Here is a 21743-nt window from a genome sequence, read left to right on the forward strand (position 1 = left end):
GAGCTCCAGACACAGGGCTCATGACTGGTGAGCACTGCTGCTGTTGCTGCTGCGGTGTGAGCCTCCCCTGATCAGGACTGATTGGGCGTGAGCCCTTGGCAGACACAGTGGGGCAGGCATGAGCGGGAGCTACAAGTAGGAGCTGCAGGCGACGTTGGACTGCAGGTTTCGGCCCGATCCCTGTAGGCCGCCCTGAGGGATCCCACCTGTGCATGAATTTGTTCACTGGGCCTCTAGTAATTATATAATAATCTTATATATTATAGTTTTGGATCTACTGTGTCTGAAAAGTGGTAGTAGCGGAGGGCTTTAAGAAGTCAGAGGGAGGAAACATTTCCATGGAGGGAGCTTCCCTCTCCTGCCTCACCTTGAAATGCCAGGAGGGATGAAGAATAACAAAGGATTCCTAGAATATGTTTTATTTATTTTCATCATGGAATGAAATTAGACAGCAGTGCCTAACACTGTGTTAAGTGCTCAGCAAATGTTTGAATGGATGAAAATTAAACTGGAATGAACTCCCATTTGCTTAATACCTGCTCCCAATCTGTATCACCCCCCACAGCACTCCTGAGAATAGGAATTATTGTATTAAAGCCACAAGATTTTGACCACAGACTATAACTTGATCACTTTACCCAAATTCCTAATCCCCAGCCTTTCTTGTCTGCTTTGCCAAGTCAGGCACCCTTGGAGGTGAATGGTTCCCGGTGATAGACTGCTGTTCCCACTAGATGGCAGAGGAGAGCTGTTTAGCACTCAGGACCACTGCCCTGAGTAGAACTGCAAAGCTTCTCTGTTCCCACATTTCCCTCCCCTGAGGTTATTCACAGGCCTTGTGATTCTGACCACTACGACCAGGGCACCCCTGACACTGCAGAATGTCAGGGCTGAAGGAACTCAGAAACAGATTTCTCTCAGTGATGGGGAAGTAGATCCAGGGCCCCCCAACTAGAAAGCAAGCTAGAACTGAGACCTAGAAAGCTCCTCCTTACCTCCCTGCTACTTTGTCAGGCATTCCAGGTTTCCCTTTGTGTTGCTTTAAGGAAGCCCAGACCTCAAAGATGGCTTATAAGACCTCCAGTGAAGAATACACATGTTCTTAGCTCTCCATCCCTTTGCTCATGTGATAACTGCCGTACCCTTTCAAGGAATTCCTCTCCAGGAATACCCATTTGCCAGGGTCTACTGTGATGCTTTACTTAATCCTGCCTCCTGCTATTGCCCATGCTCAGGCAGTGAATCTGTGTTCTCCAAGGCATCTAGTTCATGCTTGTATAGCCCTTAGCTCAGGGAGATTTATTGATCTATTTAATCTGCCTGCCTCCGCTTTTAGAATATGAACCCCTGAATTGGGGAGGGGGACAGGAGCCAAATTATATTCACCTCTTGGTCCCCAACCCAACAGGATGCTTGGCCCTGTGAGCAGAAAAGATGACGTTACATTGTGGTCATCTGTGGGCAGCTAGAAGCTGGGTGACTTGCTCATTTCCACAAGTCTTTTTAAGATGGAGGGTGTCATGCAGCTAAGTAGAGGCTACAACTAGCCAGGGTTATTGTTCTGCATTCATATTCTAAGGCATCCTGGACCTGCTGCCTCTTCTAGGTGTGTGTCAGCCCATTTCAAATGGGACAGTATAAAGAAGCACAGCTGAGTACAAATGTTAACAGCAAAGCCACATGAAGATCAGCCTGACATGGTGGGTTATGCTCCTCTAAACCCCTTGTAGAATCTGAAAGCAACTGAAGAGGCTTAGTTAACATCAGTCTGCATGAGGATGGATGCCTGGAAACTTCCATGGGTTAAAGTCTCTGGCTTTACTGTGAGTCCAAGTACACGTTTAGGATTTACGAAAGAGTTTGCCTTCCAGGGACTTGGAGTGATTCATTCCCTACCTCCCCCTTCCTTCTAGAAATCATCTTTATTCCTTCTCAAATTTCTCTTCCTTTTCTTCCTTCATGATGGTACTGTAGGCTCTGGGTGCCCTGTGTTTATGCACTGTTGGTAGGAATAGCTGTCTCCTGTTTTCTGTCCAAGTCACCAAGATGTACGTGCAGTCTCTCCTGAGTCAGTACGTCTTTCCCACTCCCACGCAGATGCCACTGCCTCAGAGTGTCAGACTGGCTTGTTCTTCCATTTTGCATAGAGGTTCCTCTAAGCAGGCACCATCTCAGACTGCAGTATTATAGTTTTGTTTCACCTAATCCCAAAGTGATTGATTCAACCAGGGCTTCTTTGTATGGACTAATCCCAGGGATAAAGCTGAGCCTCAGTGGGTGGTAGAACCCTCCTGAACACACAGTGATTAATCAATGCTTGCTTCTTTTCCCTCTTAACTGGCTCACTTTCTAAAGCTTGACTTCCCACCCCCAGCCAATCACCCACTTTTGAAGCCCAGAAGGCAGCTGATTTTATTATTTTATCTCTTCCTCTGTAGGCCTTCATCAGAGTACGAGACCTCCGATATTTAGAGCTCATCAACAGCATTGAGGTAAAGATGAAGTGTTCTTTATTCTCAAGAAAGCACAGACTCGCTGTCAGTGTTTTATAAGCAGCTCTTCAAGAAGGAGAGAGCCTTGAGGACATGTGAACAGAGCCTACTGGTGTCTGAGTATTAGGGCCACAGCCTTGCCTTTGGGGTACAGAATGCCATGTGGCAAGGAGTGCAGTCTGTTACTTGGAAGGTAGGGGGGGTAGATGGATTCCTGATCTCTCTGACCTTTGGTTTCTTTCTGTAAAATGGGATGAGACCTACCTTGCAGGGTTGCTGGGAGGATTAAATAAATTTTCAGTAGCTATTTTTCATCCTTGCAGTGGTTGTTAGCTGGTTACCATCCTCTAGGGCAGGGGTGGGGAACATCCAGCCATATAAGGCCTGCGAAATCATTAGGTCTGGCCCTGCCAAGGCATTAGGGGTGAGCTAATTAAATGTTTGACCAAATATAGCAGGCTAATTTTTAAGCTGATAATTTTGTATGGCCTGAGAATGATGTTATAAATATCCAAATGGCCCTGGCAGAAAAAAGGTTCCCCACCCCTGCTCTAGGGCTTCAATAACATGCCAGTGTAGGAGGCGTTTCCCAAATGCATATGATCTACATCCCATTCATAGCAATGGGTCCTGGGAAGGGAGGTCTGAACGGGGCACCCAAAGGCTCTGGAGCCCTCCCTCCAGCTCACCATTCCTAGCTGAGAAAACCAGCCTCACCAACCAAGCCCAGAGAGGGCTATGGTAGACTGAAGAGGCTGGTGCTACGAGCACCATTTGCTGGGTGTCTGTGAAAAGGCATACATATTTTTTCTCTGAACAGATTTATTGTGAGGCTATGGGAATGTGAGATAAATTTGAATTTCCATATGGAAGCAGTGAGGAAATCAGCAAATGTCTTATCCCTTTGATTCAGTTTAGCATAATAAACACCTGTTGTGGGCCAAGCCTGTGCTGAGCCCAGTGGGCAGAGCTGAGTGGAAGAGACCTGCTAACCCTGGCAATTGTTGCCATTTGCTGAATGCCTGCTCTGCCCCTGCATGATCATGATCGATGTGTATGCTATTTTAAATCCTCACAACTTAGACATTGTTTTTACTAGCATACCTATTGGATAAATAAGACACAAAGGCTAAGAAAGGCTAGGTCATGTCCCCAAGGGGCCACAGACAAAAGTTCAGTTAGAATTCAAAGCCAGTTCTATTTCCCAAACTGTCTTTATTCTAGACCAGTGGTTCTCAACCTTCCTAATGCTGCAACCCTTTAATACAGTTCCTCATGTTGTGGTGACCCCCAATTTCATTGTTACAAATTAAACATAATTAAAGCATAGTGATTAATCACAAAAACAATATGTAATTATATATGTGTTTTCCGATGGCCTTAGGTGACCCCTGTGAAGGGGTCGCGACCCACAGGTTGAGAACCGCTGCTCTAGACGCTGCAACTGTCTAAAAAGTTGCTTCTGGCCCTGGCCAGTGTTGCTCAGTTGGTTGGAGCATTGTCCCATACACCAAAGAGTTATGGGTTCAATTCCTGGCCAAGACACATACCTAGGTTGTAGGTTTGATCCCCGGTTGGAGGGTGGGGGGAGCGGTGCAATGGGAGAAACCAATTGATTGCCTCTCTCCTCCTCCTCCTCCTCCTCCTCTTCTCTCCCTCCCTCCTTCCTTCCCTCCCTCTCTCCCTTCTTCCCTCCTCCCCTCCCTCCCTCCCTTCCTCCTCCCCCCCAACCCCCCTCCGCCCAGTCTCTCTAAAATCAAAGGGCATGTCTTCAGGTGAGGATTAAAAAAAAAAAAAGAAGTTGCTTCTGGTGCACCCCCCTCCCATGCACCCCCACTTTCTTCCGCAGCACTATCATAAGGAGCATTTATACTTTCTGTTGCTTACTTACCTGCATGGTGAGAATTTGTTCAGAGCCATCTACCATAATGCCTAGTATTGCTTATGATTAGGGGTGGCATTTGTGATTCATCTGGTCTGGATCTAGGAGTCTTAATCTATGCAAAGGTAACTAACTTCTGTGGGGACCACCTCTTGTCATTTCCCAGGTCTTACTACACCTCATCTAGTGTGCTCTGAGCTGGGCAGTCGATAAAGTAAACTTGTAAGAATTGTCTCATGAGAAAGAGTCAAGTGTCACTGAGTGAGGATCCATTTTAGCTGCTCTGAGGTCTTAGTTGCTTGCATTTGGTATTATTCCAGAGAACCCAGGTTCCTTACTAGGCTCCTTTTGGATAGGTGAGATGTAACTGTACTGATAACAGGAGGAAGAGAACCTGCCCATGTGACTTCATACATAGTGAACATTCGTAAACCATATTTCTTGATCATGGTGATACTCTCTGATCTAGGATGGATATGGCCTAAATTCCATGCCTACTGAATGAAGATTTTAATTCATTTCCTACGATTAGGGGTTAGTTTATTTGGCTGGTTATCCTAAATTGTTTAGTTTCTTTCTTTTTTAAAAACATTATTTCTGTCAGTGGGGAAGGATGTTGTCTCCAGCTGTTAAAACTTTCACCAGCTTGTCTGGGAGTTTGACTTAATGTCTCTTCTACTGTGATACACTTGCTAGAAAACAAGCAAAAGGAAACTGCGGGGGATGAGCGATTGGGTGCGACTGAGTGTTTACAAATACTTGAGCTGTAGACTAATGAATGTTCCCTAACACAGGAGAAGGAGTGCACAGTTATTTCTCTTCATCCTCAGCACTACTCTGTGTGTGTGTGTGTGTGTGTGTGTGTGTGTAAACACATAGCAGTGTGTTGGAGAACATCACTTGTTTCTGTGGTACGAAGAGCATCTAGAGTCAGATAGACCAAGTTCAAATGTCAGCTTTGTATGCCCTCGACCTGCCACTCTTCTGAATCTCAGCTTCCCACAGTGTGACACTTGGGTGGCACTGCCCACCCTTGGGTCCATATGGGAAGCACCTAATGGGTGCTCAGCATGTGGTATTGCTCACCTTAACTTTAGAGACAGGGACATAGTGAGACTCATTATATTTTTATTTTGTTGGTTTTCTTCTGGGGAAGAAACCCTAAACTTTCTCCTTGTCTACCATCATCATGAGTCACAATTCAGCCAAATCAAGTCTGGGGACTTGAGAGATCTTGGGAGCTTGGAGGCCTCCAAAGAATGGGCAGTACACACCATCCTAAGTAATTATTTCCTTAGAAGAATGTACAAGAAAGCAGCCCTGAGGAATTTCCATTAAACCAGCGGTTCTCAAGCTGTGGGTCATGACCCCTTTGGCGGTCATAGGTTCGCCATCACTGACATAGGACAACCTTTTCTAGCTGCCTACCAGCTAGTGGTATTCTCCCCTTTTTCCCCAGAAGGGTCCCAGAAAGACTATAATTCAGTCTGCCAGCACACATGGGGGTCCATCTTTTGTACCTCTTAGATCAGCAGTTCTCAACCTGTGGGTCGCGACCCCTTTGGGGGGTCGAACGACCCTTTCACAGGGGTTGCCTCAGACCATCGGAAAACACATATATAATTACATACTGTTTTTGTGATTAATCACTATGCTTTAATTATATTCAATTTGTAACAATGAAATTGGGGGCCACCACAACATGAGGAACTGTATTAAAGGGTCACGGCATTAGGAAGGTTGAGAACCACTGCATTAAACAAATAAAAGTTTGCATCTCTTTTGACCTTCACTCATTAGGGGGGTGTGGTGGGGAGATCTGCTTTTGTTGTTAAGTATTCCCACCAGAAACCTAGGTAAGAGACACAACAGCCCAGGAGCCAAGTGTAGATTCCAGTAGGAAGGCCCAGGGGCTTAACTTGAAATAGCAACATCTAACCTTTGTAAAGGCTGCTTCCTGCCATGACTGCAGAGGCCATTTCCTGTGCTTCTAATTTTTCCAGGAGAGGAAGAAGCAGGGAGAGACCAACAATGACCTGTTTCTGGCAGATGTGTTTGCCTACCAGGGGAAGTTCCACGAGGCCGCCAAACTGTACAAGAGGAGTGGACACGAGAACCTTGCACTCGACATGTACACTGACCTCCGCATGTTTGAGTATGCCAAGGTAATTCCCCACATTCTGGCCCAAGCTGCCAGGTGGAACCCACCAGTGTTCTGACACTGTGGTATCTAGTTTTTGGCCCCAAGAGGCAGTGCAGACAGAAAACAGCAATGGCCTCAGAAAGAGTGGGCAAATGGGTAAGCAAAGGAACCATCTGTGGCCATTGGTTGAGGCTGACCTAAAACTGACCTTCTAGGGCAGCCTTGGGCAAACTACGGCCCGCGGGCCGGATCCAGCCCGTTTGAAATGAATAAAACTAAAAAAAAAAAAAGACCGTACCCTTTTATGTAATGATGTTTACTTTGAATTTATATTAGTTCACACAAACACTCCATCCATGCTTTTGTTTTGGCCCTCCGGTCCAGTTTAAGAACCCATTGTGGCCCTCGAGTCAAAAAGTCTGCCCACCCCTGTGCTAGGGTGACATCAAAGGGACAGAATATGGCAGTTCAGACCTCTGACAGTGACAGAGCTAGATGAATTGCAGTGCCCCTTCATTCAGGGTCAGGGCTGTCTCCCACAACTTCTCCCAAAACTTTATTAGAAGCCACCAAGAATCAGTGTCCTCAGGCATGAATGGTTTTACATACAGGAGAGTGTGATTTACCCTAGCCAAGGTTCCCTAAACGCCTGCTGTCTGTCTGGTACATGCACTTCGTGCATCCACAGTCTCCCACCCAGAAATGGCATTTGCGCTGGGCTTGGAGACACTGACAAAACCCCTGCCCTCTGGTGCTAGCATGGTGTGCCTTCATCTGGGCTGGTACAGCATGACTCCCACATCATTTGCATGGTTGATGGTAGAGATTTCCCCTTGTGTTTGGAGGGGCCCAATAGATGTGGATACACGAGGGAGATCTTCCTGGAGCAGGCGGCTCCTGATGGCTTGTGTGAGCATGAGTACCATTGAGGAGCCCCGACCTTCAGGACACTTGCAGTGTAGCCCAATGCAAGGTGAAAAGAGCCTTGGGCGCATAGAGCAATCAGGCTCTTCCTTCCATGGAGGTGCCTTTGTTAACCTGCTTTTCCCGTAGTGTCAGGAGCTTCAGAATGTTAGTGAGACATCAGCCCCAACCAATTAGTGGCTGTTAATGGCAATTTTCTAGCTCACAAGTTCAAGGTGAAAAATCATCCCCATTTTTTTCTGCTCTTTTTCTTAATGCTGCACTCTTTTATCTTCCACCATGTATGAGTTTCTGGAGCCAAAGGTTATGTCTGGGTCACTGTAATCTGGCCCAGGAGTTTCTGGTCATCAGTAGCTGGACAAGCACCTGGTCTCCAGCCTGTCTTTTCACCTTGGTGGTGGTTCCTTCACTCTATCCCTCATATCCAAATGCTTCAGGTTCCCCCATTTTGCCATTTTCAACTTTTTTAACCCCCCATAGTGCCATTACACACACAGAGACACACAATGTAACACTGCATCTATACTGAGAACACCTAAGTCAGTGTGTCTCTTTCTGGGGATAACCATATCTTAACCAAGGCCAAAACCTTAAACGAAAGGATTGAATCCTAGAGGGGGAATTTAAGCATTAGGAGAGCTGGCTCTCGGTGTTCTTCATAACTTCTGGAACCTTCCAGCAAGCAGCTGTGGTGCAGCAGACAGTGCTTTCTCACCTTGGTGTCCAGGCTTTTCACTTTGCTAAGCCTCCATTTTCTTCTTGGAGGTGACAGTTGCATCTCAGCTTAGTTCTGAGAATTGCACAAAATAATGTCTGAGAAAACCCTTTACCAAGGCCAAGCTGTAGAAAGGTTAGGAAAATGAGATAGGCCAAGCCTGACCACAGAGTGGCTGTTCTTCAGACCTCTCCCTGGTCAGCCCCACTCCTGCTCCTATACTGAGGCTCCTCCTCACACTTTGGGTGGGCTTCGTGCATCCACAGTCTCCCACCCAGAAATGCAGCCTATTTACACACTCCATCTGGTCTGCCTCTCTATGAAGGTAAATACTCTGGGGGTTGTTTTTGGTTGTAGTTTTTGGTCACAATTCCAAGTAGGTTGGTTCTGTTTCAATCCCTTCCCTCCCCCACCCCCCAGTAGTTTGAATTTGAGAAAGTGTGTATATACACATTATGTCTGGGGTGGGGAGGGATACAGTACTTATTAACATGGCATGTTTTTGTTTATTTGAAAATTGCTTCCCAAGATTCAATCTGGTTTTCGGAAAATTTTTAAATTACATTCCCATGTACAAATAAATTATATGCTTTCCGGATAAGTGACATGTTTATATGGTGATAAAGGGAATTATAATGCTCTTAACTCTTATGTAGTGTGTCCTTATCAAAATCACCAAGCATGAGAACACTGTTTAGTCTCATTCATCACTCAGCACAGCCTCTTTCTGTCCACTCCAGGGCAGAGTCTTTGCCATGGCCCCAGATAATGTGTAGATTAGCTTCATGGAACCAAAGAATCTTTGAAAACCCAGTTTGTTGATCCTTCAAGGAACCAGTTAGAGTCAGCTTCAATTAGGTCAGATCTCTTGGGACTGGGCTGTTGGGCTAGAGGAGGTCCCTTCAAGCCTATGAACTGTGTCCCTGGCTGGTCTCCTTATTGATGATCCAAATTTATGGCTTGCTTTTGGCCTCTGAACCTTCTTACTACAGTCACCCTGAGTGCACCGAGTACTCATTTTGAAGGCTATTTCTGTTCTCTTCACCTGTTTTCCCCAGCTGCTAACCTCATTTAACCAACCAGGTTAGCAGAGTTTCCAGCTTTGCATTGGCATAAAGAGTACACATTGCAGTATTTGCCAAGAGTAAAGACTATGTCTATAGTGGTCCACTAGGCATCTTCAAATAGTTAGTAGCTGCTTTCCAAACCCCTTCTCCTCTGTGAACTCTAGAAGGACCAAAGGCCAGTGAGGTTAACCTATCTTTTATCGGATCCCCAGCATCAGGATAAATGATGCTCTTTCCTCCATTTAAAACAGTTGATTGTCTTAGGCCAATCTAATATATTATTTTAGGGGCTACACAATTACCCTGAAAGCAAATGGAGAAAAAAGTAGAGCTAATTGTTCAAGTAGGATTTTAGCATACATTGACTGTACTTTCCTGACAAGTGAGTGCTGATCGTGGGGAAAGGAGTGCTTTTTTTTAGACTTTGTGAGGTTGACAGTGCACTCTCTACAGGGTACATTATTCCTAAGACAAACCGCTTCTTACTAGTTATGCAGATCTGGGTGCTCAGAGCTCTCAGTTTCCTTTTTTGAAAAGCCCCACCTTTTAAAATGTCAGCACCAAACCTCAACTATGGCAAACTCCCACGTATGTATTTTAGGTAACTGTATTCTGAAAAGAGGTGATTTTCTGAGGCTGTTTCTCTCGAATCCTAGGGCCAACCCAGGGAAGCTGGGCATGGCCTTTTAGAGGCCCCCTGTTGTGGTAGAAGGAACACAGGCTCTGAGACTTGACCCTGTGAGCCTGCAAATCCACAGGCCTCTCTTCCTTCATGGATTCTCTCCAGGCCTCTTCCCCTGCCTCCGATCCCCTAGCCCCCAGCAGACCTGATCTCCAGACAATTGATACTGTCCAGTTGAGAAGTAATTAACCAGTAACATTTGTACTCCTTATCTGCCCTAGGCAAACACCTGGGGGCAAAGCCAATGGGAGATGCCCTAAGTTCAAGCAACAGAACATGAATAGAATCAGAAAACATGTGAATAGTACTTCCTGTGTGGTGGTGATGGGGAGGAGGACACAAAGGGGCTCTTCTAGACTGTAAATCATTTTGTCTGTTTAAGTTTAGGGGACTACATGCTCAGCCTCACCTTCAGGCATGTGGCATTCTCCCTATTATCTAAATAAAGATTGTAAGTTAGAATATTTGAAATTGTGCAACCAGGTTGTAGAGTCACTATATTGAAGTAGTCACACATATATCAAACACACACACACACACACACACACAGAGAGAGAGAGAGAGAGAGAGAGAGAGAGAGAGAGAGAGAGAGAAACCTGATCATAAATTTGCCACACTTCAGAGTTTGTGTACAGTACTGCAAAGAGTCCGGAAAAGGTTGTTTAGCTAAAGAACAAATATGCATTAGTGGGCAGGACAGGAAACGTTGAAGGCCATAGTCCTTGACACTGTCCCAGTACCCCCCAGGAGCACCTGTGGGGCAGCCTGTGAGCACTCCTCCCTGACACCTGGGACTGCCCCCAGTCAGCTATGTAGGGATGGGCTCACACTTGCATCCTGATTGCCTGCTTCAGCCAAACAAGTCCTTCCTTGCTCCAGCTTTCAGCAGCCTGATGTAATGCTGGCAGCAGGAAATTCTAATTCAGAGTGTTTTTGTTTGTTGTGCTTCCTCAGGATTTCCTTGGATCTGGAGACCCCAAAGAAACAAAGATGCTAATCACCAAACAGGCTGACTGGGCTAGAAATATCAATGAGCCCAAAGCCGCTGTGGAGATGTACATCTCAGCCGGAGAGCATGTCAAGGCCATAGAGATCAGCGGTGACCATGGCTGGATTGACATGTAGGTTTTCAGTCCCTGCCCCAAGAAGCATTTGGCATCATGTTGTGTCTTGTCAGCTCTTGGTTTTGACTGACAAGGAAAAAAATAGTGTTTCTCTAAACTAATGTGATAGTGATTAGGTTTTTGAGACACAGAGATTGGATGAGGCATTTGCTGTTTTTGAGGAGCTTAGCGAATTCCTGGGGGAAAGAATAGAAGGGAGTGAGGAGAAGGAGACACTCAAGTATTGGAGTTGCCCTTCCCTGAGCCCTCCCTGTGATCCAGGCACTGTGATACCTTGCAGACATTTGGTTCTCGCTGACACCCTAAGCGTGGGTGTTTCCATGCCCGTCTTCCAAATGAGGAAACCAAGGCTCAAGGACCAAATGATCACACAGGCCAAATAGTTGGGAAATTGTGGAGCTGAGCTTCATTCAAACTGATTTGGCTGACTTTAGTGCCCATCCTATCTAATAAAGAGGGAATATACTAATTGACGCTCACATTGTCGCAAAGATGGCGGTGCCCACAGCCAATAAGGAGGGAATATGCTAATTGACTGTCCTTCCCTCAAAAGATGGCAGCACCCACAGCCAATAAGGAGGGAATATGCTAATTGACTGCCTGCCCTCAAACATGGTAGCGCCCAGTCCCCTCAGCCCTGCGGGGGCAACAGGTGCGCGCAGCAAGGCCAGGCCCTGCCTCCGGAGACCCCCAGTCCCCTCTGCTCCCCAGCTGCCCAGGGCTGCCCGAGGCTCAGGTAACCAGGGCCGGCCAAGGCTTGCTCTGCCGGCAGTGGCAGCAGCAGAGTTGTGATGGGGCATTGCCTTCCCCTGATCTCTGGGTCACCTCCCGCCCCTGAGGGCTCCCAGACTGTGAGAGGGGGCAGGCCGGGCTGAAGGACCCTCCCTCCAGTGCATGAATTTTCACCCACCGGGCCTGTAGTAATACCTATAATGGTAGGAACTGAAAACGAGATGAAAACTTGCTAGCATGTCAGGGAAGGAGACATGAATTCTCATAGGAGGAACCATGGATGTCTTCTCCTAGGAGTAGTCTTTGCATGAAGGATCTTGACGAATTTCAAGAGGCAGAGATAGTAGGAAGGGGCAGGATGTGCAGGCTAAAAGCATAGCACAATGGGTTGACTGTGGTCAGAATAAAAGGTGTAGGAGGGGGAGCGTGAAGGACAGCTGGCTGTGGGCAGGAGGATCTGTGCTGGCCACTCTGGGAGGGCCTTGGGTGCCAGACTGAGGCATTTAGATTTGTCAGTAAGTAGTGAGGACCACTGATCAGAACTGTGCTGTCAGGAGCCCACTCAGGCAGTGGGTATAGAGTGGAGGGAAAACTAGAGGAAGAGAGACCAGATCACTGTAGTAGGCCAGGGAGAAATATGCTGGCTGATGGAATGAATGAGAGGCATGGAGTAGGCAGAACTGACAGGACCCAACTGAATGGGGGGTGTTTGGGGGTGGGGCCAGGCAAGGGAATTGTACGCTGATTCTGAGATCTGGGACTGGTAGTCAGTAATGCCACTTGCCAAGGTAGAGAACAGAAGAGGAACAGGCTTGGGTGGGGCTGCTGGAGAGGGGATGGATTCAGTCTTGGGACTCTTAGAGCATCAGACCTCCAGGGGAAGGTCAGAGAAAGTGGGCCTCATGCTCATACACGTGCATGTGTGTGCATACATGTGTATACTCATGTGTACATATATGTAAACACACTGCCATGGCTGTTAAGGGAAAGCAGGTGAGGGAGCAGTTTCTGAGGTCAGCTCAGTCTGAACTTTAAAAACTGTTGGTTGTTCTGGAAGCCACACTGTACTTCATAGGGAGCCGTGGCCCAGGTAGGACCTGGGGAGGGAGAGGGGCTGGTAAATAATGAAATCATCCCTGTGAACCCCACTCTGTGGTTGATGTGTGTCCAAGAATAAAGTTTCTTGAAGAAAGAGGCACAGATTCCCCCTCACCCCCAAAATTATTCTTTTCACAAAAGGTATGGTACAGGAGAGAGCCAGGCAGATTTAAGTCCCTCTCCCTCTAGTTTTTCATGTCACTTTCTTTTGCAACTGATATGTACCAGGGTTACCTTGAGGAGACTTAGATTAGTTCAGGAAAGAGACATTCAGCATATCCTGCCCTTTTCCAGGTCTGGCTGTAAAAGGTGCCTCTCCTCCAGGGACATTTGGTTTGACAGGTGGGGCTGGGGAGCTCTAAGGGGTTGCCTGTGCCACCTTTCCCTAAAATGTGTTGTTTCTCTCCTGAGAAGTGTTATTTTTAGATTCCATTATTATTCTAAGTACAGATTGACAGGCCTCCCTGAGCTTGCCTGTCTCTGAGACAACGATCTGTTACAGCTGCTTCCCTTTCCTTTCTCACAAAGAGCAAGCTGGGTAGGACCCATTTCTCCTGGGAAAACTGGTTTTACCCTAAATCCTGGCCTGACTAGAGGGAACAAGCACATTTCATTCAGCCTCTATGTCTCCTCAAGCAGTGGGAGAGCCGGTCACTACTGGGAAGAAGTGTTGAGCAGTGGTGCCTATGGCCCCTCACTCATGGTTGGCACCTTTGGCCAGGAAGAGAGGCACAGTCAAGATTTCCTGCAGACCTCTTTTCCGGAGCTCAGAGCAGGCCCCACACAAGCCTCTTCCTCTAGAGATTCTGTCACTGAAGAATTTTCACGCCTCTGCCTCTACTTTCCCATGAGAATTCTCAAAACAGTGGTGGGAAGAGCCCTTTGCCACTTCCTGACTGCAGAATCTTGGGCAGGTTGCTTCACCTTCCACCCTAGCCTTTAGTCTCCTCATCTGTAAAATGGGAAAACAGCACCACCTCTTAGGGTGGTGGAGTTCAATGAGATCACACATGCAAAAACTCATGGCACTGTTCTTGATACAGTAGGTGATCAGTAGATGCTTGTTTCTCTCCCCCGGTTCCTGCTGGATAGACCAGTAACTCCCATGAAAGGGGGAGGGCGGAGCAGTGTCCTTTAGCAGGCCACCTCTCCCTGTCCCTGGGCACTGTTTCTGGGTGTATTCACTCATTTAATAACCCCCTCAAGCACCAGGGGCCGTGATACTATATTGAGCACTGACAGCAACATGAAGTGATACAGAGCCTGCCCTCAAGGAGATCCGCTTCCTTGCCTCAGGCTCCTTTCACAGGAGTCCATCTTCTCCCTGTGTGCTTGCCTCTCCAGGTTAATTGACATTGCCCGCAAGCTGGACAAGGCCGAGCGGGAGCCCCTGCTGATGTGCGCTCATTACTTCAAGAAGCTGGATAACCCTGGCTATGCTGCTGAGACCTACCTGAAGATTGGTGACCTGAAGTCCTTGGTTCAGCTTCATGTGGAGACCCAGCACTGGGATGAGGTGAGGGTGTCGCACGCTTCAAGGGTTAGGGGATCCAGTCTGAGCCCTGGGCCATGGGGGACTTTTTTGGGTTTAGATGGAGAGCAGCTGCCCTCATTGTGATAATGAACATTAGCCTGGCAGACAGGAGACTTAACCTTGAATTCTCCAAGCCAGAGTATTTTGGCGGGCCTTTTGATACTAGCTTTCCATTTGTTTGCTCGTTCATTCATTCAGAGCATCTTTATGGACTGCTGGCTCTGTACCAGCCTGTGAGAGAGACTAGGCATGGGAGAGTTAATGTGACAGCCCCCATTGCCTGCTGTGGTCTGAGCTGCCTCTGACCAGCACCACAGGCTGACACATGTCTGACATGGAGAGACACCTGTGTGACATTTAAAACCTGCTGGGTGGCAGAAAAGGTCACCACCCATACTTCCAGGTGCAGGTTGCCAGAGCTATTTAAGAGGTCGGCTCCTCCTCCTCCTCGCCTACCTGGCCCCACTTAAAGACCTAGGCTCTTCTTGCATGAAAGGCAGGTGAGAAGAATTAGCAGGTCAATAGGAAGATGACTGGGATGAGGATGCAGAAGCAGTGATGTGCTGCCCCCGCTGTATCTTGAACTCACCCTCTAGCTCACTGGCAACCTGTGTCCTGGATTGAAATTCATCCATGGAAGTATTGGAGACTGCACCCTTTGTCCTTACCCTACCCACCATGTTCTAGTTTACAGAGCCAGAGTGTAGGACTTTTCTGGGTATGAATTGTCTCACTCCTGTCTGCCCTCTGAGTGGCTCCATTTGGTGAGGTGACATGGCCACTTATGAGAAAAGGTGGAGCCAGGGACAGAGGTGATAATGGCGTCTCAAGATAAGTTTATCAGGAGATTGCTCAAGCAGCATAAATTACAACATCTTGGAACGACTCAGTCCTGGCTGTGTATCAGGCAAACTTTCTCCCTGTTTCCACATACTTTCCCCTGTGATTCATTTCCAATTCTCCTGCCTGACAGGTGGTTCTGGGACTTAGATGAAGCAGTCACCGGGTCCCATACAGCATCAGTCCATCATCATCTTTGATAGCTAATACACAGGATGATGATAATGTCAATTCTGTTTCCTTAGGTGTCGCCTGCAATTAAAAGAAATCTGTTTGCAGTGGTACAGGAGCCCACGCAAACCCTCAAAATAAAATGTTTCCGATTCTGTGCTGCTTCTGTGGTCCAGAAACAGACTGTTGTTATTGAATCCAGTCACTTGCATATAGCTGTTAATTGCCTTTGTTTTCAAAGAGCTGATTTGTTTTTGCAGTTCTGGGGGCTGTGGGGGGGAAGCACTCTCCCCCTCTGAGTTGTCAAGCTGGCAAAATATGACATCCCTGATGGATTCAGCCAAGTGCCATGTTTTCAAGGGGGCTGCAGGGGCTCTTTTATTGCAAATGCATTGATTCCTTCCTCCAGGCTTTTGCTCTGGGCGAGAAGCATCCTGAGTTTAAAGAAGACATCTATATGCCCTACGCTCAGTGGTTGGCAGAGAACGATCGTTTTGAGGAAGCCCAAAAAGGTAGGTCACACAGACTGGCACCTTGCAGAAGGAGCAGGAGGGGGCACTGCCCAGATACACATTTCAGGAAGGCTGCCAAGCTCCTCCCTTTGTAGACCACCAAGATGCACGACTTTATCTGGGCATGTGATGTGTTTACTGATGAAGGTCTGGGGAGCAGGGAAAGAACATGGGCTCTGGAGTCAGACACATCTGGTCCATCACGCACCTGCTTTTGGACCTTACACAGGTCCTATCTCCCCTCTGAGCAAAGCACCTTGCACTCAAATGTATCTTCCCATTTAATCCTCACAATAGCCCTATGATGTAGGTGCCGTTTTATAGATGAGAAAACTGAGGTTGGAAGTGGTACAGGGATTTTGCCTGAAGTATCATAGCAAGGAAGTGACAAAGAAGGAATTCAAGCCAGGTTGGGGAGAGGACAAAATGAGAGGATTCGCACAGTGTCTAGCACAGTCTCACCTGACACTTTCCTCTGCCATGGATAGAAATGGGTTCTATTTCTGGCTCAGTTAAATGGGGTATCCTCAGCTCCTCAGCATTTCCACAGGTAAAGCGGGCTGCATACTAGGTATGGCAGTATCTGAAACAGAAGTGAAAGAGAGTATAGAACTTTAATTGGTAGTAATAATTTAAAAATATGATTGCCTTCTATGTCAGGCACTGCCTGGGCACGTAACTACATAACCTTGAATCTCGGCAGCAGCCCTGCAGAGACACAGAAACTAACTGTGCCCTGCAAAGTCACAGAGCCAGAGAGTGACAGCCCAATTGGACCAGATCTGGCTGGCTGGCTGGGGAACCTGATTCTTCTGCTAGGTTTTGCTGCCTCTTCAGGAAGTCTTCTAATTGAAGTTGGGTGTGTCATATTCCGTAGCATCTCATTTACACGTCTATATGGTTGCCACCTCCGGACACGTTTTGGAACAAATGTCTCCCTGTTGAATCTCCTCAGCTTGGTAAAGCCCCCTTTGAAAGACAGCGTCTTCTCTACTGCTTCAGCTTTTCCAGAGAACCCAGTTGTTAAAGTATCTGCATGTTTGGGCAAAATATATCAACCTATCCATCTGTCTGTGTCTGCCCTTCCAAGAATCCATCGCCATAGTAACTTGGTACTCAGATGAGAGATTGCAGATGAGAACGGAACAAAGGCCAGACCTTTTCCTTCTCTGAAGCTGAGGATTTGGATAATCTGAGAGCCCATATGTGGGCAAGTGTCACAACTAGAAGTGCTTCTCTGGCAGCCCCAACATTCCAAGGTTCTGGCACACAGTATGTACAAGAGATTTCTCTTAAATAGAATAGGAATGATTTAGAGATTTTTTTGGGCTTGTTTTCACAAATGTTTGGTTGCTGGAACCAAGCCAAAATTTTTTCAAGGTTGTCATCAAAAAGCACTCAGTTGAAGACTGACTAAGGACTTGAGTTGCGCTTGGTTCTGTGACCTTGGCATGCTGCTTTTCCTCCACCTTGCGGAGCCCATTAAAAAGGGTCTTCATAAGCCTGTTGTGATGACCCAGTGAAGTAAGCAGCAACAAAAGCACTTTCTAAACCACCAAAACCATTCAAGTGTCAGGTCCTGTTAGTGTCACCTCAGAAATCACAAGGCTTTTCCCTGGAGTGGGATGGGGGCAAAACCTCACTGATGAAGAACAACAGTTTTATCTTTAGACTTTGCCCTGCAATTTGGTCCCTCAAGTTTTTCTTGCTGCCATGCCTTTACAAAGTTGGTTGCCTTTTCCCAGCCAAAAGGGAGCATATCTCACTGTAGTTTTTTCAAGATATAGCCTAGGTTATTTATAGCCTTTGGCCTGAGAGGCGCATCCCAGCAACGAAGTGCTGCAGATGCTCTGATGAATGTCCTACTTCTCAGCAGCCCCTTGCAAGCCCTGCAAAATTCCCTCCAACTCCCTGAATTGTGTGTGTTTTTGTGCCCCTCCAGCGTTCCACAAGGCCGGGCGGCAGGGGGAAGCAGTCAGAGTGTTAGAGCAGCTCTCAAACAACGCTGTGGTAGAAAACAGATTTAATGATGCCGCCTATTATTACTGGATGTTGTCCATGCAGTGCCTCAATATAGCTCAAGGTAAGTAAACAACAGCCAGGCCGCTTGTTTTCCCCGGCCCCGCTCTGGCACCAAGATAAACATCGAAAGAGCTGGGACGTTTTAATTAAAGCCTTGGGCTTGTTTATTGGGTGTATTGTCCGTAACCTTGCCTTGCAGTGCCCTAATCTGATGTGTCATCTTTTTCCAGTTTGCCCATAAGCTTAAAGATGGTATGAGGACCATCCTGGGGTTACAGATGGGGGTGGGGTCATACCCTGTGTTGCTAATTCAGAACATGTCTCTCCCCTGCTACCTGGGAGCCCATAACTGGACCTGGGTGAGCTCCGGTTTTAAAAATGTTTTTAATTAAATGAAAAGATGAAGAAGAGATCACTTTACAATAACACACTCCAGATTCTCACTCATCCCAAGCAGAAAAATAGTTTCAATGTTGCTTTCATTCACAAGACTTCCCACTGAGGGAGTTCTGAAAGCGGCTGGGACAGAGAGATGTTCTTTTCTTTTTTAAAATATATTTTATTGATTTTTTACAGAGAGGAAGGGAGAGGGATAGAGAGTTAGAAACATCGATGAGAGAGAAACATCTAACAGCTGCCTCTTGCACACCCCCCACTGGGGATATGCCAGCAACCAAGGTATATGCCCTTAACCAGAATCGAACCTGGCACCCTTTAGTCCCTAGGCCGATGCTCTATCCACTGAGCCAAACCGGTTAGGGCCAGAGAGATGTTCTTTACTAGACCGAGGCCAGTATGCAGGAATGGGAAAAACACGAATTGGAGGCAGCTAGGTGACGTTACAAGTCACAGTTCCTTCCTCAGCTATGTGTCCCTGTCTCTAGCATGGGGGTAATCCTGCCCCTCCTTCCTAAGGCTGCTGTGAGCCTCACAGAAGCCATGGTCACTATTTGATAACTGTCAGGCTGGGGTGTAGGTTGCTATTTTCTGTTCTGGCCAGTGGTCTGTGATTTTAATAAGGAACAGCACAGTGGAAAGAGGCTTGAGGTGAGCATGAATAAAATCGGCCCTTGCCCACCCTCCCTGCCAGGCTCCTCTGGTATGACTGAGTGCCAGTGATCATATTCTTGCCCTAGCTGGTGCTCTCTCAGTGGAGTGACCTGAGAGAGCATAGTGTGGGCTCTGGGAGAACCTTCGAGAAATATCCACAGACTTTCCCTGGCCATGTGCTCTGCCACGCTGAGACTTTCCCGGGCTTGGGATGGCCCCAGCTTCTAAGCAGAGCACCTTTTCCATTCATTGCACCACTTTGCCACTCTTCCTGGCGTAGTCCTGGTGTTGGGGGAGAACTGTCAACTGGCAAAAGTGCCATTGCCTAGCTCTTCCTTCTAGACTGGTTTGACACGCCTTCTCCTTGTTCCCCTACTCCCCTCCCACTGCACACTGAAGATCCTGCCCAGAAGGACACAATGCTCAACAAGTTTCACCACTTCCAGCACTTGGCTGAGCTGTACCACTGCTACCATGCCATTCACCGGTACACGGTAAGATGGCCCGGAAATGGGCACCTAAGCTAGGGGCACTGCCTACTGAGACAGGGGCACTTGACTTGTCTTCAGTAAACCCACTGGGCAGGGTGACCTGCTGAGAAATCCTGCTCTTCTCCTGAGAAACAAAGTTTGGAACTTTGATTGACTGCTTGTTTGACATGTAGCAAGCTGCGGGCTTCTGAATTAGTCAGCCAGAGCTAAATTGGGCCTTTCTAGTTGCTTGTTTCAGGTTTGGATGACTCAGACAGACTCTAGGTTAGCCAGACAAAGGGCTATCTAAAGTGATCGGGGTGAACATTCCATGGGGCTCTCACCTAGATGGGTGAAGGCCTAGTTCTAACAAAGGCCTGAGGGTCCCTCCCTAGCTCTGCAGCTGGCTTGCTATGTGACCTTGAGCAATTTACTTTCCTTCTCTGGCCTTCAGTTTCCTTCTCTATAAAACATGAGGTTTGCCAGGCCGGCATGGCTCAGTCGTTGAATGTCAACCTATGAACCAGGAGGTCACGGTTCAATTCCCGGTAAGGGCATGTGCCTGGGTTATGGGCTCCATTCCCAATGTGGAATGTACAGGAGGCAGCCAATCAATGATTCTCTCTCTCATCATTGATGTTTCTATCTCCCTCTCCCTCTCCCTCTCCCTTCCTCTCTGAAATCAGGAAAGTGGCTTCTTTCCAGGTGAGCACCTGAGATGAGGGGCTCTGAAGGGACTGCAAGGGCAGACGAGGTCCCTTGAGACCACTGCCCCTGGTGTGGGGAGGAGATGAGATGCAGGCTTGATGGCTGGCTCAGGCAGAGCCTATCAGAGGAGTCTTTCTTGCCAGACTTTCCCCAGAGGCAAATAATGTGCCAAGAGTTCAGCACAAAAGAGGGGCAAAGAGGTGCCCAGGTGGAAAGCAGACCCCAAACTCAACTTAGGCTCAAAAGTCAAGGCCCCAGCTCAGTATCAGCTGAGCCTATGTGCAGGACGTTTGCACATCTGTGAGCTTGTGGCAACTTTGTACCAGCTGGGGACCTTGGCTGTGCACTCCAGTTGAGGCTTCTTCATTAGGCCATTCCTTCATTCAATAAATTCCTACTGTGTGATAGGCCCTGTTCTGAGGCCTCGGGACACAGTGGTGAACAAGACATTGTCCCTGCCTCTGTGGAGTTCATAGTCTAGTAACAAGAAGTTGTAGTAAAGTTCCCTCAAGGGACTTCCTCGAAAAGGTGACCCCTAAGCCCTAAGCCCTAAGCCAAGAGGAGGGAGGTAAGTAAGGATGGGGCAAAGTGCAGAGGAGGAGGAAGAGCATTCCTGGCAGAGGTCACAGCATGTGCAAAGGCATGGTGGTAGGTGGTATTTTAAGGTTTGGCAATCAGGTCCCAGCAGAGCAGCTCTGATGCAGAGCAGACTGGGAAGGGAAGCAGCAGACCTTTCCTGGCATAATGGCTTCCTTCCCAGAGGAGCGGAGAGGTGCTAATCCTGAGGAACGCCCCAACCCCTGTTCTTCCTGGGACATTTCTTAGCTTCCACACCTAGTGCAATGTAACCAGAGGCAGGCTTCTCCCTGGCTCTCACCCAGAAAAGGATGCAGTCTCAGGTTTTCTTGGGTTCTTGGAACTAACAGAGGCTACAGACATTTAAGTGAGAACTGGAGAGAGAATGCTGGGCTCTGAACTAAAATAGTGTAAAGTGAGTCCTAGTGACTTTAGACCAATTAGGGCCTAAGTCCTGATGGCTCCATGATGAGAGTGGTCTAGCAAGACCTTTAAGGAAATGTCAGTTTATTGCCATTTAAGCACTTGCGAGAGGAGGGGTGACTGGCCAGAATTAGGCATTCTCATCTAAAGCAGTCTCAGTTTGCACACACTGTGCCAGATTCCTTCTAAGTGGTATTCTTAACTTTTTATGGACCCTTTCTGATAGAAAATGCCCTCTGGTCTGCTGTTCTGAGCTTCTGGCAGCCCCTAGGTATTCATTCGGTTAATGTGTGTTGAGTGCCTCATCTTTTAGGGCCTGTGCCAGGTGCTGGGGCACAGGGATGAGCAGTTGAGGGGCTCCACCACATGTGCATATTTGGTGGGCATTGAATGGGCAGGCCGCTCGCTGTTGGAGAGCAGAGAAGAGGTATGTGATTTTATGCTGTGGGCTAACTACCGCCCTGCAGGTTTATAGCACGGCCATGTCCTAAATTGCATAACTGTCTTCTCTTTTCGAGCTAATTGGAGACAGCTTGAGCTCAGGGAAATGGAATCATTACATACCCCAGAAGCAGTGC

The 21743-nt window shown here is 47.6% G+C and overlaps 1 protein-coding gene across 7 annotated transcripts in view; it reads left to right on the forward strand.

Moving 5' to 3' along the window:
- IFT122 (intraflagellar transport 122) overlaps window positions 1-21743 on the forward strand; it is a 66546-nt gene that overhangs the window by 37814 nt on the left and 6989 nt on the right. For 5 of the 7 annotated variants that reach the window (XM_036332252.1, XM_036332258.1, XM_036332254.1 and 2 more), the window contains 7 exons: window positions 2439-2492; window positions 6378-6539; window positions 10860-11026; window positions 14204-14375; window positions 15814-15916; window positions 17859-17999; window positions 19388-19482. In XM_036332252.1, the coding sequence (XP_036188145.1) occupies window positions 2439-2492; window positions 6378-6539; window positions 10860-11026; window positions 14204-14375; window positions 15814-15916; window positions 17859-17999; window positions 19388-19482 (894 nt within the window). The remainder of the gene's footprint in view (window positions 1-2438; window positions 2493-6377; window positions 6540-10859; window positions 11027-14203; window positions 14376-15813; window positions 15917-17858; window positions 18000-19387; window positions 19483-21743) is intronic. The other 2 variants (XM_036332255.1, XM_036332253.1) reach the window with 2 other exon arrangements.

The sequence above is a fragment of the Myotis myotis genome, unplaced genomic scaffold (assembly GCF_014108235.1).
Source record: "Myotis myotis isolate mMyoMyo1 unplaced genomic scaffold, mMyoMyo1.p scaffold_m19_p_13, whole genome shotgun sequence".
Lineage (NCBI taxonomy): Eukaryota > Metazoa > Chordata > Mammalia > Chiroptera > Vespertilionidae > Myotis > Myotis myotis.